This window comes from Pseudophryne corroboree, chromosome 3, assembly GCF_028390025.1.
Source record: "Pseudophryne corroboree isolate aPseCor3 chromosome 3, aPseCor3.hap2, whole genome shotgun sequence".
In the NCBI taxonomy this organism is placed as follows: domain Eukaryota; kingdom Metazoa; phylum Chordata; class Amphibia; order Anura; family Myobatrachidae; genus Pseudophryne; species Pseudophryne corroboree.
In genome coordinates this window covers 651321555-651343891 of record NC_086446.1, presented here as the reverse complement: position 1 = coordinate 651343891, position 22337 = coordinate 651321555, and the positions used below count along the sequence as shown (strand labels likewise).

Genomic DNA, 22337 nt, shown 5'->3' with positions numbered 1-22337 from the left:
AAGAAACTGAAAGAGGAGATAAAAAAAAGCCATTCTGCCAAGTAAGTTGGACTTGTAGATCAAGTTCTTTATTTGTTTTGCCAGGATCAAATGGTTGTCAAATCTTTCAATCATTGAGGCAGTAATTCATGCAAAAGGGGCCCAAACCAAGTACTGAGTACATATGCATGATTATACTTTTCAGAGGGCTGACATTTCTGTATTTAAAATCCTTTTTTTATTGATTTTATGTAATAGTCTAATTTTCTGATATTTTGGATTTGGGGTTTTCTTAAACTGTAAGCCACAATCATCAAAATTATAACAAATAAAGGCTTGAAATATCTCGATTTGCATGTAATGAGTCTATATAAAATATTATTTTCACTTTTTACGTTGAATTGCTGAAATAAATTAACTTTTGCACGACATTCTAATTTTCTGAGTTTCACTTGTACATGGTTCCCCGACAACATGTTCTTCTTTAACACAACTCCGAAATAAAATAAAACAGAAAAACATGGTGTGATTCTGTTTAGGTATGCAAACATACCAACAAAATATATGAATCACACATACAATTAAAAAAATAAAACAGGCTTATCTTAACATTTACGGAAGCCATCAGCCGTTAAAATGAAATTTACTTAATGCATTTTGTTGTGATGCAAACCACTGGCAGCACTCTGACTTCTTCAGGGGCATATGAGCACTATATACTTACCCTGGTACATATAGCTCTCTTAAATAGCAAACATATTCCATGGGTGTGCAAAAAATAGGCAAAATATTATTATTTCATTTTATTAAGCAACACACTAACTGATATTTTTATGATGGCTCTCCCTCCCCCTCTTGGGCCATGTTAAATATCTTAATAAATCCTTTTTTTTTTTTTTTTTTTTTACAAATGGCCCATTTGTGCTGATGGGTGTTTCTGGCCAAAATAATAAATACTTCTGTTGGCAAGCAAAGCTGTCTGTTCTAAAGAAAACAAGACTACACCCATTAAGTTTCTATATCTAGAGCAAACAAAAACTAATCTATGCTTTAGTTTGACAAAATGTCACAGTCCATTTTGCACACTTCCTTACAATAACTGTAGTAAGCTTGTTTATATATCAAAGTCAATGTTCAAACAAGCTAACAAGTTATTTATGAAATGAAGCAACTTCCTCTATTTCAAACAGTACAACAATGCGAAGAATACAATTTTGGCGGGTAAAGTAGAAGCACTAACATTTTACATTAATGTCCGTAGTAATTTGCATAGAGTTTTGCAAGAATCCAGTGTGGCATGTAATAAGAATTTACTGTATGTAGCTTTAAGAAAAATGGAGGTGTAGGAATATCTACAAAAGAATTAACTGAAAATGTAATACACAATTTACTGTAATTAAAATATGTACAATAGCGCTTTATTAATGGAAGTAATTTTACCTATAAAGCAGATGTTGGTGCACCTTTCTCCATCATTCTGCAACTTTATTTTATATAAGAGCATGATATTTCACGGAAAACAATATTGCAATAGTGGTACAGTAGTTTTAAGTATTCATATTTAAACATCAAAGGGCTCATGTATAGATGGACAGATATGTGTTATTCATCTTAATTATGCGTCTTCTTGTTGCATGTATACACATACGTATGTATGTAGGCTACGCAAACACATTATCTATATATAAAAAATTGGATGTATACCTGGAGCAATTTACACCAAACTAGGTACACATATGACTTACAATCTGTAAAAAAAATACTGTGGGGGTAAGACACCCCTTGCACCCTGAGGGGTTGGGGTGGGAAAGGAGTGACATGTAAAAATCCATAGTTTTCAGGTTCACAGAGATGAATAGTGACACTCCCAATGCCGTTTAAGTCCAAGTTCAACCCCCATCAGCATGGGGGTAAGAAGGGGTGAAAAATGAACTGTGGAAAATGACCAACATTAGTGTCAAATCAACAGATTTCAGGGTCGCTAAGCTGATCGCATTTTGAAAATTGATATGTTCCTTAGACTGTCCGTTAACATATACAGTAGGCTATGTATCTTCACGCTAATTCTTTTAGGGGTTGGATAGTGAACTTAAACTTGAAGATGGGCAAAATGAAATAGTCTTATTGCGTTAACATTTCCAATTGGGCGAAGCTGCGGGCATATATATATATATATATATATATACTGTATATACTGTATATATATATATATATATATATATATATATATATATATATATATAAATAGTAAGGTGAGCTTGTGTATTTAGAATGTAGCATATGGTATAACTGTGGACATTTAATGTGTGCCTGCATTTATTGATGTTTTTACTGCAATTACTCTCATTTTCATATTATGTCACATTACACAATACAGTATACCAGTGCTTCCCAAACTGTGTGCTAGGCACCCTGGGCTGCCATGTAGCTCTTGCAGGGGTGCCTCGGGTTGATGGTTCAGGACCACATCAAATTATTTATGGCCACTTTGATAGGCAGAACCAGTGCTAGTGGCTGCCAATAATAAAACATGTGGACAATCAGGTAGCTGTGGGGGAGGCTTTGTGTTACAGCTACCATCTGCGACAGGGGAGAAAAAACCTGGCTTTGGGATGAGCTCGGAGCCTGGATAGGAGCTACAGGCAGCGGCTGCTGCTGCTCCCAGGGCTCTGATCAACCTGGGCCTGCTCGTGGAGCCGCTTATCACACACCACAAGGAGGAAGGTGAGGTCTGGCAAGGGGCACAGTGCCTATTACTGGTCATCCCATGTACTCTGCATGTCAGCACCACAACACGTGTGGGTATCCCTGTCATGTATGTGGCGTGGACAGTCAGGGCATAGGTCATTTGGTCTCTGTTTCTCTCCCTCCCTTGTACTTCAGATTTTATACATGAATATTTTTAGATGTAAAGTTCATGCTCATTCACCTCCCATAACATAACTGTGACTGAAGTATGCTTGGATGCAGATACACCTATCAGATGGCTTATCCCTTGTTGTAGGGCTAGTGTAATGACAAGCAATAATGACAATCAGCAGGACCAGCTAGTACTTTAGAATGGCTAATTGCAAACTAACCTCTCTAGCTCATAATACTTCAATCATTAGCATAACTGCTATATTATTTGAAGTGGCCATATAATCACATTATTAACTTATATCTCCATTTGGACCATGAAAGAAAAGCAGATTTTCATTTGAATATTTGCCAGGCAAAACAGATGTTTGTATTTAATGAAATTAAACTTAATTTATTGTGTCATTTCATTTTATATGGAAATGCGGCTTTCGTATTAATTAATATCTCTGTCAAGCCATCTTCATTTCTATATGATACTTCATTATATTATTACAAGTATGGTACATGTTGAGTGTACCATATCCAAAATGCTTGGGACCAGAAGTATTTTGGATATCTGATTTTTCCATATTTTGGAATAATTGCATACCATAATGAGATATCATGGTGATGGGACCCAAGTCTAAGCACAGAATGCATTTAAATTTCATATACACCTTATACACACAGCCTGCAGGTAATTTTAGACAAGGAGCCTAATTCAGACCTGCTCGTAGATGTGCTAAATTTAGCACATCTACGATCAGGCACACAGACAGCGGCGATGCTTTTGTACATGAAGAGTAGCTCCCCACCAGCGCAGCGCCAGCGCACTGGCAGGGAGCTACTCATCGCTGTGAGGGTCACAGTTGCTGTGTGTGACGTCAAGCAGCCACCGCGGCCCACCCCCCCAACTGTCCAGACACGCCTCCATTGCCCAGACCATGCCCCCTAAGTGGCGGGAAAACACAGCCTGCCCACTCCCTCCCCCCCACCGACCGCCTCTGCCTGTCAATCAGGCAGAGGCGATTGCAGGACTGAGACAGCCATCAGCTCTCTGGCATGTGCCGGCATATGTGCAGTTCAGACCTGATCGGCTGCTGTGTGAACACGCACAGCACCGATCAGGTCTGAATTATGCCCAATATTTTTTTATAACTTTGTGCAATAAACAAAGTTTGTGTACATACACACAATTCATTTATCTTTCATACACACCTTATAAACAGCCTGAAGGTCATTTAATAAGGAGATTTATGGTAAGAACTTACCTTTGTTAAATCTCTTTCTGCGAGGTACACTGGATCCCACAGGGAATAACATTGGGGTGTAGAGTAGGATCTTGATCCGAGGCACCAACAGGCTAAAAGCTTTGACTGTTCTCAAGATGCTCAGCGCCGCCTCCTCTATGACCCCGCCTCCGTGCACAGGAGCTCAGTTTTGTTAACCAGTCCAATGCAGTAGCAGGTAAAAGAGACGACAACAGTTAGTAGCCACCGACATCACATTCTCACAACAGGAGAAGGTATCAGCGGCTAATGCCATACCAACCCAAAGAAGCTAAGAGCGTCAGGGTGGGCGCCCTGTCGAATCCAGTGTACCTCGCAGAAAGAGATTTAACAAAGGTAAGTTCTTACCATAAATCTCCTTTTCTGCAGCGGGGTACACTGGTATTCCACAGGGAATAACATCGGGGATGTCCTAAAGCAGTTCCTTATGGGAGGGGATGCACTGTAGCAGGCACAAGAACCCAGCGTCCAAAGGAAGCATCCTGGGAGGCGGAAGTATAGAAGGCATAGAACCTTATGAACGTGTTCACTGAGGACCACGTAGCTGCCTTGCACAATTGTTCAAGGGTTGCACCATGGCGGGCCGCCAAGGAAGGTCAAGAATGGGCTTTGATGGTAGCAGGAGCTGGATTGCCAGCCAGTACATAAGCATGTGCAATCACCATTCTAATCCATCTGGCCAAGGTCTGCTTGTTAGCAGGCCAACCACTTTTGTGAAAACCAAACAGTACAAAGAGAGAATTAGACTTCCTAATGGAGGCTGTCCTCTTCACATAGATACGAAGAGCCCGTACCACATACAAAGACCGCTCTTTGGAGGATAAATCCGGAGAGACAAAGGCCGGAACCACAATCACCTGGTTAAGAAGGAAAAAAGCCACCACTTTAGGTAGATAACCAGAGCGCGTCCGAAGAACTGCCCGGTCACGGTGAAAAATCAGATAGGGAGAGCTATAAGACAAGGCACCCAAATCTGATACACGTCTAGCAGAGGCAATAGCCAGCAGAAACAAGACCTTGAAGGAAAGCCACTTAAGGTCCGCAGATTCAAAAAGTTCAAACAGAGACTCTTGCAAGGCCTCCAGAACCACCGACAAATCCCAAGGAGCCACAGGTGGGACATAGGGAGGTTGAATCTGTAAAACACCCTGAGTGAATGTATGAACATCAGGCAGAGTTGCAATTTTTCTCTGAAACCATACCGACAAGGCAAAAATATGAACCTTGAGGGAGGCCAGCCAAAGGCCCAAGTCCAAGCCCTGTTGTAGGAAGGCCAAAAGTTTGGCCATACTAAACTTGTAAACGTCATGATTATTAGATACGCATCAAGCAAGTAAGAATTTGAGACCCTATGATAAATCTGAGCAGAAGCCGGCTTACGGGCCTTCAACATAGTTTGAATGACTGCCTCAGAAAATCCTTTGGCCCTCAGTACGGAAGCTTCAAGAGCCATGCCGTTAAAGCCAGTCGGGCCAAATCCTGGTAAACACAAGGAACGAGGAGGTCTGGTCATTGCGAAAGCAGAAGAGGACGCTCTAGCGAGAGACCCTGTAGGATTGAGAACCAATGCTGCCTGGGCCACGCTGGAGCTATTAAAAGAAGTATTCCTCCTTCTTGCTTAAACTTCCTCACTACTCTGGGCAGGAGTGACACCGGAGGGAACACGTACGGCAGCCGAAAGTTCCATGGAATTGCCAGTACATCCACTAACACCGCTTGAGGATCCCTTGTTCTTGCTCTGAAGACCAGAACCTTGTGATTGTGTTGAGACGCCATCAGGTCTACATCTGGTAGGCCCGACTTGTCCACTAGGAGTTGAAAAACTTCTGGATGAAGGCTCCACTCTCCGGCGTGTATGTCCTGATGACTGAGGAAGTCCGCTTCCCAGTTGAGGACCCCCGGAATGAACACTGCCGATATGGCTGGCAGATGGCGTACCGCCCATTAAAGAATCTTTGACACTTCCATCAATGCCATGCGGCTTCGGGTGCCGCCTTGATGATTTATGTACGCCACCGTGGTGGCATTGTCTGACTGTACTTGAACAGGCCTGTTCAGTACCAGATGCTGGTCCAGTTTCAGAGCATTGAACAATGCCCGCAATTCAAGAATGTTTATCGGGAGGAGAGACTCCTCCCTGGTCCACCGACCCTGAAGATAGTGTTGCTCCAACACTTCGCCCCAACCCCGCAGACTGGCATCCGTCAGAAGGACCCAGTTGGAGATCTAGAAGGGACAACACCTGCTCAATCGTTGGTCCATAACAGACGGACCTCCGGAGACAAGGAGATCATTTGAGACCTGATCCGGTGAGACAGGCCGTCCCACTTGGCAAGAATCAGTTTTTGTAGAGGGCGGGAATGAAATTGAGCATACTCCACCATGTCGAAAGCTGACACCATGAAACCTAGTACTTGCATCGCCAAGTGTATCGACACACGCAGATGAGAGAGGAAGCAACGTATCTTGTCCTGAAGTTTCAGGACTTTCTCCTGTGACAAAAACAACCTCTGGTTGTGTGTGTCCAACAATGCTCCCAGATGCACCATGCTCTGGGCAGGGACCAGAGATGATTTTTTCCAGTTGATGAGCCACCCATGGGCTTGCAGAAACTGGACCGTCAGATCCAAATGATGGAGAACTTCTGGGGAATTGGCCAGGATCGGCAGGTCATCCAGATATGGCAGGATCCTGATGCCCTGACGGCGGAGTGAAGCCCTCATAACTGCCATGACCTTGGTGAAAATTCACGGAGACATGGTCAGGCCAAACAGTAAGGACTGGAATTGGTAATGGAAATTGGCAATAGCAAACCGCAGGTATTGCTGATGTGACATGGCAACAGGGATATGCAGGTAAGCATCCTGTATATCCAGGGATACCATATAGCAGTGATGGCTAACCTTGACACGCCAGCTGTTGAACTACACATCCCAGCATGCCCTGCATCAGTTTTAGCATGGCCAAATAAGAAAACTGTAGCAGGGCATGCTGGGATATGTAGTTCAACAACAGCTGGAGTGTCAAGGTTAGCCATCACTGCCATATAGTCTCCTGGTTCCAAAGCCAGGACAATAGAGCGAAGGGTCTCCATACGAAACTTGGAGACCCTCAAAAACTTTGTTCAAAGATTTGAGGTTGAGAATGAGCCGGGAGGAACCATTCGGTTTGGGGACTAGGAACAGTGTTGAATAGTACCCCTTGCCCCTCTGAGCCAGAGGCACCGGCACTACCACTCCAGTGTCCAGGAAGGATTGTACCACTAAAGGAGAGTTGTTGCCCTCACCTAATCTGAAGGGTTGTCCGTCAGGTAACAGCGAGGAGATGGACGTGTCTTGAAGGATATAGCGTATCCGTGAGTGACGACTTCCAGAACCCAAGCATCTGAAGTGGTCTTCAACCATACCTGGGTAAACTGTAGAAGTCGGCCTGCCACCCTGGGATCCCCCAGGGGGAGGCCCGCCCCATAATGCCACAGGCTTGTCAAATTTGGTAGCAGGCTGACGGGCAGCCCAGGCACGTTTAGGCTTGGTGGTTTTGGAAGTGCAAGACTGTTTCGGGTACGCCTGACCCTTTGCTTTACCCGGAGGGCAACAGGAATGAAAGGAAGTACTCTTAGCCTTCAGGGCCGAAGGAGTAGTACTAGCTAGACATGCAGTCTTAGCAGACGCCAAGTCAGCGACAATATTGTTGAGATCCTCCCCAAAGAGGATGTTTCCTTTAGACGGGAGCACCTCCAGGGTTTTCTTAGAGTCCAAGTCCACCGACCAGGACTGTAACCAGCGTATACGGCGAGCCATAATGGATGTTGTAGCAACCTTGGCCGCCAGAACACCGGCATCTAAAGCTGCTTCTTTAATGTAATGAGATGCCGTGACAATATAAGAGAGACATTGTCTCAATAGCTTCTGCGGCCCAAGTAGCCGCAATGGTGGGCCTATGCACAGCCCCTGCAAGGGTATAGATAGCTTTTAGGCAGCCCTCCACATGCTTATCCGTCGGCTCCTTGAGAGAAGTGATGGTAGTGACAGGCAGAGCAGATGATACCACCAGCTGAGTGATTTGCAAGTCCACCGGCGGTGGCATTTCCCAATTTCTACTCAATTCTGCTGCAAGGGGATAGCAGGCTAGCATCTTCTTGTGCGGGGTGAATTTCTTTCCTGGGTTCTCCCAGGATTCCAGACGTATGTCAACCAAGTGGTCAGAATGAGGTAAAACCAATTTAGTAACCTTCTGACGTTTGAACCTGTCCTGTTTCTTAAATGTAGTAGCAGGCTCAGGATCATCATCAATCTGAAGAATGAGCCTGATAGCCTCTAAGAGAGCAGGAACATCCACGTGTGAAACAGATTTCCCATCAGAAACATCATGATCAGAGTCTGTGGGGTCAGAATACACGCCATCTTCATCGGAAGATGTATCCGGAACATGCGTGAATTTAGAGGAAGTAACAGCCCGCTTAGAGGACTTCTTAGATTTAGTCTTAGGTGGGACAGGGTCAGGAATACGTTTATCCAAAGAGTTATTAAAGTGCTGTAACTGAGTGGACAAAGTATCTATCCATGGCGGATTAACCGCAGGGACCATATAAGGCTGATGAGGCCGAGGAGGTCCCATAGGGGGCGCAAGTCTAGTTACCAGCGTAGTCAGTAAATTAGAAAAGGCAGACCAAGGAGGGCCCTGATGTCCCCCATTTTTACAAACTGACTGAGGGGTACAGAACACCCAAAACCTGAACCCTACGCAGCCATGTTATCCTCAAATGCATGTGGGACATCATATCCGCTCACGGCGGAATCAGTCCCAGACCCATGGCCCCCTGTAGCTGACATAATATGAAAGCGTAAATCACAGGCAAGACAGTACAATGTCAGGAGGGTGAAGTATGGTTTGCCGGCGGTCGGGGTCCCGGCGACCAGCATACCGGCACCGGAATCCCGTCCGCCGGCATACTGACAGCTGGGCGAGCGCAAATGAGCCCCTTGCATGCTGTGGGCACGGTGGCGCGCTACGCGCGCCACGCTATCTATTCTCCCTCTTGGGGGGTCATGGACCCCCAAGAGGGAGAAAAGATGTCGGTATGCCGGCAGTCGGTATGCCGGCAGTCGGGATTCCGGCGCCGGTATGGTGGTCGCCGGGAGCCCAGCCGCCAGCAACCTAAAGACCACCCTGTCAGGAGATAGAATACCTAACACAAACCCCCTGTCCAGTGTGACAGCACAAACAGAGGATTTCTGAGGTCAAATGTGACTGAAAAACACAGAGAAAAATACAAAATACGTATATCCTGTGAAATACCTATATTATCTAATAACCCTGACACATGGAGCCCCCTCAGGTTACAGAATATAGGGATAGCAGTAGGAGTGAGATACAGAGAGTAGAGATCACCCAGCAGCTATATGCACACACCCAGTCACATGTACAATGCAGGAATTATGACAAACAATAAAACTGCACTGGACTAGCAATACTATTACTAAGTAAAGTTATGTATATAAACAGATATATCAATGCACAGTAAAAACTGGATGAATATCACAGGGTACTTGTACTAAATAACCCTGAAGTATGCACTTGTTCTTAACTAACACTGTCTAAACGACATGTAGAATACTTAAGTGTCCTGTAAATGCACAGCACTGATGATGCAGGCAGCTTTACAGAGGAGGCATCACTCAGCAGTCCCAGAATCAGCGCAGCTGTGTGTAATGGCGCCCAAACACTGACAGGGAGTGAGGGAGACAGAGAGATGCAGCTCCAGGGTGGGAACATTTACTCTAAATGGCACCCAGGGGATGGGGGAGGGGCTACAGGACAGAGCCTTATCCCCTTGCTGGACTTCACCACTGGGTGCTGCTGGCCTTAATAAAATGGATTATAGCCTAATCCGACCTGTGCCCTTGCCCTGGTGGTCTAGTGGGGTCCCTGTACGGCCACAGTGTCCACGCCAGCGTGCGCGGCCCGCCTCCTAATGGCCGTGCCAGATTGCAATTTCCAGCAGGTCCCGCCTGGGGGACCCTCTTACCTTCTTTCTAAGTGTGGCCAAGTGATCCCGGAGAACTTCGGTTAGTGTGTGTGCCCTGGGTGAAGATCCGGAGTCTCCGCTGTAAGTACCCGGCAACCAGGGACGCGGGAGTATACAGCGCCGCTGGGGGAGGTGATGGAGCTGCAGCAGGAGATATCAGAATGATATCTAGCACTAGAGTGCCTCTGCTGCAGTCCTTGAAGTCTTCTATCTTCTTTAAAATAGCTCTTCTTAGGGCTTCTGGAGCACTGCAGGCACCAACTTACAAACTGAGCTCCTGTGCATGGAGGCGGGGTTATAGAGGAGGCGGTGCTGAGTATCTTGGGAACAGTCAAAGCTTTTAGCCTGTTGGTGCCTTGGATCAAGATCCTACTCTACACCTTGATGTTATTCCCTGTGGAATACCAGTGTACCCCGCTGCAGAAACAATATTTTTAATAACTTTGTGTATTAAACAAAATTTGTGTACATTGAGCCATCAGTCTCAAAAAATTCAGTATTTCGGAATATCCCGTATTTTGGAATATTTGGATATGGGACACTCAACCTGTAATGCATATTTAGCATTTACTGCAAACAAACGGCATCAAGCCACATCTCTACACGATTTTCTCTTTGTTGGTGTGTAAGTATATAAACTTGTTACACCAGACATCAGTTGGTGAAAATGCTAGGGAAATTGCTCTAGAACAGTGGTTCTCAAACTCGGTCCTCAGGACCCCACACGGTTCACGTTTTCCATGTCACCCAACAGCTGCACTGTGTATCACCAACTGTCACATTCTAAAAATCTACAGGTGACCTGCAAAACATGAACCGTGTGGGGTCCTGAGGACGGAGTTTGAGAACCTGTGCTCTAGAACCATAACAAATATGTCATAAGTGATATTTTTGTGCTAACATTAATCTCCAAAACCAGAACAATGATGACCATACACCTTTAGCGTTGGCGCTGACTGTGGGAAGGGGCCAAGTGTTTATTTCATTATTTTCCCAAAAGCCGGAGGGTTATGCTTACTGAAGTTTTTAAAATACGGAAGTAATGTGAGAAAGTGAATGGAGAAAAGTGCTTACTAGTGTTAACAGCACCCAAAAAGTCAATAAATTAAAGTATGCTTATCTTTCAAGTTTGTTTTCAGATCCAGTTTTTTCAGTAGTCCTCCAAGTAACTCTTGCTAGGGATTCAAAACATGTAAAATAATAAAGAAATGACAAACAAAAACCTAGTGCATGCTGTTTAACTGGTGTAGTCAGATTTGTTATTAGGGATAGATAACCCTTAATCCCTTTTCAGAAACCAAACATATATCTAATAAATCAGTATTATACTTATTAATTCAAGTCAGCTTTGCATATCATTAAAGAATTTTATTACAAAGGGGAAAAAAATATAAAAAAATATCTAAAAAGGAAATGGTTAAGTAGCACAAGTACAAGACAATGATAATAGTTAGCTTATCTGTACATATGAGATGTCCAGTAAGGTCAGTAGCACCAATGCATTTTTCCTGATCAGTCAGATTGCATCATGGTATGGATGTACATAATAGTAGTGACCACACAAATTTCCATATTCCATCACCCACAGTACTCTAGAAATCCCAACCCTCACCCCTTGGTACTATTACAAACCTTAAAATAGCTATCATCCATACACCTTGGCTAGCAACATCTGCAAGAATTGCAGTCATACCACCAGAAACCCATAATTCATCATAACTGATAAAACCCCCCTTATTTTATATAGTCTACTATATTCCAATTATAATTTTTTATTATTTACTTATCCAAGCTATTGAACAGTTAATTCTAATTAGCCACAAATCTCATATTTACCCTCTTCTATAGTATCAACTATATGCGCATTTGCAATTATTTTATTTTTATTGTCACTACTAATCCATGTATGGATCTCCTTTATCAGATGTACCCCATTAGCAATTAACGTTACCTTGGCAGCCCTTCAAAACAACACTGTGGACAAAATAGTAACTATTGTGACAGGAATCACATAGATGTAGTATAATCTACCTCAGGCAGGATACAGCTTCGCGTGCAGGTTTTGCAGGTCAAGTTTACAGGCAGTTCTTAAAACAGCAGTATAACATTTGACGTTCTGGCAATCACACACAGTGCGTATTTCAAATGGCTCCTAACGTTATCCCAGACTCCCATCTATCGCCTGGCCACTAGCTGGCATCAGGAGCAATTTTTAAAACTAGCAGACAAGGTGAAGTGATTAGCCCAGCTTTGGCTTACAACAGGCTAAGCTAAAACCCGGAGTGGATTCCATCAGACCTGTTGCTGCTGTTCCAAACCTGCAAAAGCCTGCCATTACACACTAAACTCATGTGGAATCAGGCTGTCCCTGCCACACTATGTATTCATTTGATAAGCACTATCGCTACCTCTAATTATTTAATCAAGTGCTAATCACCAGCAACAAGTCCACAGCCAATTAAACAAAATAACAACAGATAAACCAACTAGGCAATATGGAGAATATCAACATGAAACCCTGACCCAGAAATAGAACAGCCTTCCTGACTAAAAACAGACCCGTGGACATTACAAAAAAACAGCTCCTGATGAAGTCCAAAACTTGGATAGAACCAAAAGATAACAGCAAAATTGCCTTTACCCAGCCAACCAGAGCACTGCAGAAGTCTTCCTCTGTCCACCAGCAAGAAGCTCCACTGATGGGACAGGATAATACACACATGGTAACACAGTGCCTACAGCTACGTCAAAGGGCACACACTGCAACCAAATCCAAAACAGTAAGACCCACAAAAACAGTGCAGCACCAATAGCTGAAACACAGCCACCCTGATCAGGTAAGCACTACTCCAATAGACATCAGAGGACACCACAACCCAGAAACAGACATCATACACCATCCATTACAACTACAAATACAGAGCACCCACAGAAGAATTTAGCACTTCATACTACTGTTTCGAACATCACACTGAAACCTAAAAGCATACACCAGCTGATGCTGCACTTGGTAGTTATATTTGGGACTACCCCTAGGGGACATAAGCAGGGGCAGATTGGGAACTTAAGGGTGTATTTAGTAAGCCTTGGATGGAGATAAAGTCGCTGGAGATAAAGTACAAGCCAATTGGCTACTAACTGCTATGCCACAGGCTGTGTTTGGAAAATGACAGGAGCCAATTGGCTGGAACTTTATCTCTAGTGACTTTATGTCCATCCAAGGCTTAGTAGACAGACCCCCTAAAAGTGGCCCTGTCAAATTTTGTAGAAGTGTCCCGACATGGGCAGCACAAGAGAGGATGTAGTTAAAATCCCTGCTGTCAGGATCCCGGCATTCAGGATACCGATGCCAGAATCCCGCCAGCCAACAATGCCTGCAGCCAGAATTTTGGCGCAACAGGGCTATTCCAAGTCGTGGGTGTCCACGAAACCCATAGAGTGGGAATAGATCATGTGGCAAGAGCAGCAAGCCACTGAGCCTGCAAGGGGACTCTTAGTGCTTGCCCCGCTGCTGGCATTCTGATGGTCGGGTTGCCGCTTGTCAAGATATCACACCCCACAAGAGGTATAACATATCGTGTAACCATGGCAGCATCACTGGATGGCAGAGTTGCTGTGCTGCAGAGATGGAATAACAGAATTATTGGGGACAAGGCAGTGTAATGAGTGTGGTGGGCTCCCTGTCATGTGGGGGTGGGGGGCCATGACAACACACAAAACAGGCCTCTGAGACACATCAGCCTACCAGGAATCTTCCTGGTGAGCCCTATTGTCAATGCGCCCCTGGACATAAACCTGTATTTACCATGTATGCATCTATTTACCTTATGTCTTTATACTATTCACATGTGGTTTATGCAGTATGCTTTATATAATTATCTCTCTTGTGTTTATTGCAATTTTTAAGATACATTTTAATTACAGATGTTTATACTCTAATTCTTTTAACTAAACCATGGAAAATCTCTTTACCAAGACCATAAAACTTACTTTAATGCAATTTATTTTCATCAATTTTATTTTACTTTTATTCAACCTGTATTATATAGATATAGAACTGTGCGCAACTGGTTAACCAAACACCCTGAATTACAACCAGTGAGAAAGGAAAGCATCACATGAATCAGACATCTACAAGAATCGTCTAAAGGGGGCGCCCCTCACAAACCCAGCTTACCCTATGCCATTGGTTGTCACACAGTGTGCGGGGCTAGTTTAATACACCTCTGTATGAAATGTTCTTAAATTAACACAGCTTTGTGAAAATTACATTGTTCTTCTGTTAAATAGAAACCTTTAAGGATATTTGCAAAACTGCTCATTATATTGGAACAACATCACTTAAAGCTAATCTAAATTGCTCAATAACAACTTGTGATTAATCAAACAATGTAGGCTCACTGGGAACGGTGACTACATTTTGTGAGATGGCTTTTTGTAAAGGGTACTTTATATAGTCTCTGGCATTCAGATATCAGTTAAGACTTCCCTTGAGATATTCCATTCAAACACATTTTCCTAGGCAAGTCTTTGTTTTACAACCATATAAATAGATCCAGGTTTAATTTATTTTGCAGTCTGAATCAATGCAGTTATTTATTTTAGACTATATAACTGCCTCTGATTTGAATTAAAAACATGAATACTAATACCTTAGCATTTGGATTACAAATAAACTTTTTTTTAGATAAAGTGTTTATAATGGTCATATTTGTGAAAATGTACTTTTTTTATTGGTGTTACAACCAGAGGATTACTTGTATTCTGATTGGGTAGGCAGTTCCTTCTCAAAGTACACATATTTCTCCTGGTTATATAATGCTAACATATTGCACCATACTGAAGAAGTAACTAAGTAATTTGAGAGCCTTTTAACAATAAACTAAAATTGTTAATATTGTATGAGCAGTACAATTATTACAGAAGTTTACAAGGTGTTGAAAAGCTTGTGCCTTTGGTTTGGTATTAATGACATTATAAATGTGTTTGGAAGGAAATTCATTGCTATATGCTGTATCCCACCTCAACTAATCAGATATTACCTTTGGTCGGTGTAATGCAAGCAAAAATAATAAAATCCTGATCGGATTTTAACTTGTTACAGCATGTTACATTATTAGATATTACTAAAGGTTCATCAAACAAACAATTCCAAATACAAGTTACTTGTTTAAGGATATCCTATTGTGATTTGTCTGTATTGACAAATGTGCATTCATTTGTTGGCATAGTGTACACAAATTCAATTTGAAATAGCTAAAATCAAATGCACCATAACACCCCATATAGCAGTAGTTACTAGTAATTACTTGCTAACACCAATTTGCAAAAGCAACCTAGTAATTGTTTGCCAACACCAATTGGCGAAAGTAACCAAACCTGTGACTACAGCTGATATTCCTTCGATTGAACATCACTAAAAACTGGACCTAACTGAAGTTAAAGAGATTGTATACCTCTTTATAATCCTTACTAGTTAGGGACTCTACCAATCAGGTACCCCACAGTCACCAGATATCAGCAACTCACTGCCCTGCTGATAGCTCAGAGAAGAGGGCAGCAATGAGCTGGACAGGAGATTTAAACTCCCGTTTAGTAAGTACAGTATATAGCAAGGACAGCCCCTATATAAAAGTCATCCAATTTATTCAGAAGTCACCTATACTCTAACAGCTTGAACAGCTAGATAGGTAAGGCCAAGCATCACTAACAGTCCACTCTTCTCATAGTGTTTAGTACTGCAGGACACTTGGCTGCACTGCAGTAATAAAGAGGCCCCCCAACAAAAATTGTACATATGGGGGAGTGCTCAAATAAAGATGTTGTACCACGATGTGCCTGAAAACACATAATAAACAAAGCTGTATCTAAACTGCAATTGGCTTCTGGGTTAACTTTACACAATGCAGTTAAGGAAAGGTTCTACTGCGCTTAAGACTGCCCACCACACTTGGGGACAGACAAAAATGGAGCATACTGTATTTGCCTACCTTCCCAGAATCTCCAAGAGACTCCGGGAATAGTGGGATATCTCATTAAATGTGGAGACAATAGTCTAATCTCCTGGACAGCCCCATGGTGTATGTATATTTTCAGACACTTCTGCCTAATAACAATCTGCAGATAGAAATAGAGAGGTGGGGACATGGCACACGGAGCTAAGTGGCCATTGTCTAAGGTGTGTCTGTCAATCATTACTAAGAACCTGAAGAGGCAAGAGGTAATTGGCAATGTGGTACACTATGCACCAACTAATAAAATAATTGATCATGGCATTCCACACTAAGCAGAAGATATGGGGAATACACTCACAAATATGGGGAATATTTATTGGGAATACACCACTAATTGGTCATACTGTATGAAGCGTAGCAACGTAAGTGATTACATTTAAGATGTCAGCCTAAGCATCTCCTCTGACCTGAGATTGTGCAGTCAGTGCACATGATGTGATTTAGATTAGCTAGGACAAGGCTTCCTACCTTTTATAGCAGATGCTACACTTGGCAATTTAAGGTTGCCCCCTGTTACTTTGGGGTTGATTTATCAAGCAGTGAACAGATTGGAAAAGTGGACCAGTGGAGATGTTGCCCATAGCAACCAATTCATTTTATCATTTTATAGATTGTACTTGATAAATTCTACCTCATAACTAATTGGTCTACAGGACTAGAACATGCTTGTTTTTGTTTCTTCCAAATTTTGCTTTTAAAGCAGCTGACTTGCTAATTACTGCAGCAAGTGAGAAGTTTCACATCCCCTAGCAGAACTACATATCCCCATGTATGGAACTAGGCTTGCCCCTTTTGGCAACACACCATGCTACAGTACATGTTGCCTACACAATTTCCTTGAAAATTAATGTCTCTAGCACTAGTAAACATGTCTAAGTGGGTGGGAATTAAATACTTGCCAACAAATAAGAAAGAGAACCAAAGACATTTATTGAATTCTGAATGCATTCCGACAACTTTCATAAAGTAGCCACTGTATTGTTTCCAGAGTGACAAAACGTATACTGTGTATACTGTATTAAAGACATAGTATACATATACAACTATATTACAAATTCAGTAGGCTTTTCTAAACTGCCTTTTTGTAAAGGACCTACTTACCCAAGGTGCAAATCAGATCATCTATACAACTCAGATGCACAAGGTATGAAACAGTGTACACCAGCAAGTAAAGGTTACCTGTAGGCTATCAATAGCATCTGCTGTAACTTCCTCTAAGACTGTCTTCACTTCATCAATGCTATACACACTTAGGAGATTATCTTCATCTGACAGATTTTCCTTCTTATCATGCTCCGCAGGCAGTGTGGCATCCTTATTTAAGATGAATCAAATCATTAATGACAAAAGAATTAAATAATTTGTTTCACACTGCAGAATGTAAGACACGGTTTAATATGAGAAAAAGTCAGCCTATGTTTTTGCCATTTTCTGTAAATGGCAACATGACAAGAATGACATGAAAGACATTATATTTTACTTAAATGTATAATACAGTCATTCTGCCATCTGTTTCAGCAGTTAATCATTTTAAAATGGTATTATGGAGCCCTTATTTATATTCTGTTAATAACACAATCAACTGAAAATAGGGTGTGATTATACAAAAAGAAAATACGTTTTAAAGCTGTATTTTAAAAGGACAACAGGGAAGTATTAATATGCACGTTTACAACCTGTGTCTGTAATTACATAACAGAAGTATAATGTTTTGCCTTGCCAGCTGATACGAAGTTGCACGTATGTCTGTTTGCTTTGCGTATGTTGCGGCTACTGCAGAAATATATGCATTTCGTTCATATCTATACTTATGACTTGGTGTAAGTGGGATGTAGCGGGATGTCCCCACATGGGTAAAGATCAGATCACCCCCTTCGGTGGCACTGACACATAAGCCTCTCTCTCCAGCCCAGCACACACTGCTGTGGAGGGTCTAGGGAGGCTGCTGCTGTTGAGTGGGAGATAGAGAATAAGCAGCCTCCTCCCTATCCCTGCATGATGTGTGTGCAGGGGGGAGGGGACACACACCACACTGCTCTCCCCCTGGATCTGCCCCTGGCCATGCAATGCGTGGTGCCCCCTTCCCAGATTTTTTTATGGGGCATGGTCATGCCTACCCAAATTTGGTCATGCCCCAAGTACCCACTCTCAACGGTTATGACTTCGAGCTACATAGACATATGCACTCCTGTATTGTAGCATATCTATTGCACCTAGTATAGTGAAGGCAAAAGTGCACACTGACAAAGGGGACTAGCAGTAACCAGTATGGATCGGCACTGGTACATTGCAAGATGTGTGCAACTCAACACTTTGGCATACCTCCCGACATTGCTGGTGCAGAATCGAGTACCTTCGAAGAGGCTGAAAAAGAGGGTGAGGCATCATAGGAAAGGGGGTGGAGCCTCGAGGCATCCCCGTTTGCATCACTGTGAGGGCATGGGCTGCCCCCAGGCTTTCTCCGCACAGTGAATGATTGTACACTGCTATCTATTCCCCCACCGCTCTGCTATGATCGTACTTCTCCAAACATTCTTCCCACTGGTGGGATGGTGGTAAAGTCCCAGAAAATAGGACTTTCCTGCCGAAAGTGAGACAGTTGGGAGGTACTGTATGCTTGGGTGAATTTTTTTCTGTACAAGCAGTTTTGGAGCAAAATATCCCCGATTTACTGCCACCTAAGAAATACTTATGTGGAATAAAAGGAAAAATTGCTTCTTTAATATGGTCCACAAATGTAGTGTTCCCCATAAAAAATAAATAAAAAAAAATCCAACATTAACAACATTGGTATTCACTGCCCAAGCCACGTAAATGCATCGGTGGAACCTGACTGGATGCTATGTATTATGACATATTTATACAGAAACAGTAATCTCATTGTATTAAATAAGACTCACAGTGCACAGCTTAGAGATGGATGTTGTTTTTTTTGACAAGCAGGACTGGTATAACTATAGTTTTATTACAACATTGTTACTGTTAATTAACCTATATTAGTCATTATCACTTAAAAAGTCCATTTATGAAAAATAAATATAGAAGGCATTCAAATTGGGGGTAATAAAGGCTTCCCGAGTAATTGAACCATTTGACACATTACAAAATGCTATCTGCTTTGCTGCAACTCATGGAATAATTACAATTTAAACTGTATATTATAGGCATTTTGATTAACTTTTTAATTTGCTGAAATATTGTTTTAAACATTCAAAATCCTTAGTGATTACATTACTAGCAAGGATTGAACTGCTCACATATAGATTGATATTTGGCTAACATGAAATGTACATTTCTACAAATTATTTTATTACATATTATTTTCAGTTATTAATGTTGATTGTATTTTTGGAACTCATGACGCATATACAAAATGAGGTAGTAGGAAAGGTTACATCTAAAGTCAGGAAGTAGAAGGCTCAGAGAGTGTAGATGTTAAAGTTGACTGAAAGTTGGCACACTTCCTACAGCTTGATGAGCACAGTGAGTATGCTCCTTCCAGTACATGGGATTACGTAGGGATAGTACGGTGCAATAGCCAGTATGGTCCTGGCGATATAGCTCAATTTTAGGATATTAGCTCTAACCAGGTGTCACACAAAGAGTTGACATACAAGATTAAAAACCAAAATGTCAACATGGTAGAATGTTGACAGTCGGCATGTCGATAATGAATTTTTCCATACCGTTGTAAACAAACCCTAACTGCAGTCTAACCCTAACCATGACCTCAGTCCAAGCCAAATTGCAGTCTAACGCTAAACCTGATCACAATCTAACCATAACCACAGCCTAACCCTAAAATAGGCTGTCCACATTCACAATGTGGACATTCTCACTATGTCGACATTATGTCATTATCAACATTCTGAATGTTCACTCCAAATAAATATTTTGCACAAAATGATGGCACATGAAAACTCAGATTCTGAAAAAATATTGACGCTTATTTCTCTCAGTACAATTTTATGGATGACCAACTGAAGATGGGAGTGGATGCATCCTTTTTTATATTAAACTAGCTGATGTACCTGGTGTTGTCTGGGTTTAAATCTTCAAGTTATTAAGGTATCAATGACTTGGTGTCACGATCCGGGTAACTAAACACACTTACAGTATTTACCATCCAAGTGCCTTCTGAGACCATCCCTGCACTCCAAGATTGGATTCGATCTGCACTGTCTGCGTGCAGCACGCTGCACGACATCTCCACAGTCTCACCTCAGCGATCCTGGCAGCGCTGTCATGACAGCTGTTCAGCATGTTCCTCCTGTCCCAGAGGATGGTGTCTCCTGATCTCCGTGGCCTCCGCCGCCATTACTACAGGTTTCCACAGGTTGATTACAACCTAATTTTCCCTCCAGAACCAAACATGGGTGCAGCCATGTTTGTCCTTATCACATGACTCTCCACAGCCAATCCGCTGTACACTGAATCCTCCCTGATTGCTCAGTCAATACCTGCTTCCCAGCAGGTATAAGTATCTTGAACCAAGGCTCCCTGTTGTCAGTGCTATGGTTGTCTAACCCAGTCTTGGATGTCTCTACAGTCTGTGGTTGTTCCTGCTTGCTGTCTTCAGGTATTTCAGCTCCTGTGACCTTGCTCCACTTAAAGAGACCTGCACCCGTTTCCACCTAGTGGTGCTTCCTGACTCCAGCGCTATTTCCACATTGCTTCCAGTGACCTGCAGTGTTCCTTCACCGATTCCAGCTCACAGTGGTGTTCCCACATCGCTTCCAGCGATCATTGGTGTTTCCACATTGTCTCTGGTTACCATCAGTGTTCCTTCACCGGCTCCAGCTACCTGCGGTGTTCCAGTATCACTTCTATACATCAGCGGTGTTCCAGTATCACTTCCATTTGTCAGCGGTGTTCCAACATCGAACTACTATTCACCATCGATGTTCCAACATCAAACCACAGTTCACCATCAGTGCTCCTAACATCAAACTTTTACATCATCGGTGAGTTCCGTAGCACCCTCACCACCTGGCCCGGCAGTAAACCAGTACTCACCTCATCTCAGTGCTTCATCATTATCTCCAGCCTCCAGTGTGTCATCTGCTGGTCAGTATCAGTTCACTCCATCTATTCAGCGGTTAGCTGTTGGTTCTATGAACTTACCTTCTCCGGGTCTTCCAAGACTGTATCATATTGTATTTACACCACTCCCAACAGCATCCTCCTTACCGCTGCATTTAAGGAACTGTGTTATTACTTCTATGCTACAACTTCATATTGCTAAGCATTGCTATTTCTCCTGAACTGCTGTGCTTAATAAACAACTTAACTTTTACATTGTCATCTTGGTCACACCTTCGGGCAACAGTGTTAAAGGTTACCTGCATGTCCAAGAACCCCATACTACCTCCCAGATTCAAGTACATGTCAGCCCCTACGCCTGAGGCCTCCCCAGGTCAGCCTCAGCCCTCGGGTGACTGTTAACATCTTTTAAATCATTAGCAGCTCATCATCTCTTCCAACACATCCACGTGGTGGCTGACCAGTGTGTTTTTTTTTTTGGGGGGGTGTCATCAGTACCCCAGCTTTCCTTTCTGTTCAGTTTTATAATCACTTTTATAGTGTGAGATGAGTTTAAAGTTTTCCCTTATGTTATCAATGTTGCTATTCCAAGGCTTTTGTGTACAAAAAATGTTTTGTTGTCCCCCCTCCATTTCTGTCAGTTATTTTAGTTAATTGATTTATGGTTATTTCAGTAAGTTATTTAAGGTCATTGAATTATGATTATTTCTGTCAGTTATTACAGTTCATTAAAGTATTCATCCAAATCCATCCAGTGAAAGGCTGCCTGTGTCAAAGTAATGTGTGGTGTATACCAACAGGAGGTCCAACAAGAACTTCAAACCCTTAGTACAATATGTCCTCTTGGATCCAATGTTATCACTCGAGGACGTTTTCATGCAAATCCCTCCAGTGTAAAGACTGGAACAGGCTCATCAGGTCAAAGTTCTGCCTGGTGAACACTAATGGGAGGTCCAACCAGGACCGCAACCCACTAGTATGTCTTCTGGGATCCAATATTACCACTCTGTAAAGTTTTCAGAAAAATCCATCAAGTGGAAGGCCCAGAACAAGCTCCCTGGGTCAGAGTTCTGCCCAGCATACACCAGCGGGAGGCCTGACCGGGACCTCAACCCCCTAGTATGTCTTCTGGGATCCAGTGTT

The 22337-nt window shown here is 42.6% G+C and overlaps 1 protein-coding gene across 5 annotated transcripts in view; it reads right to left on the bottom strand.

Annotated features, from left to right (window-relative positions):
• The window catches only part of CABCOCO1 (ciliary associated calcium binding coiled-coil 1), a 453528-nt gene that overhangs the window by 112600 nt on the left and 318591 nt on the right, over nucleotides 1-22337 (bottom strand). For all 5 annotated transcript variants that reach the window (XM_063961812.1, XM_063961811.1, XM_063961808.1 and 2 more), the window contains one exon: nucleotides 17331-17465. In XM_063961812.1, the coding sequence (XP_063817882.1) occupies nucleotides 17331-17465 (135 nt within the window). The remainder of the gene's footprint in view (nucleotides 1-17330; nucleotides 17466-22337) is intronic.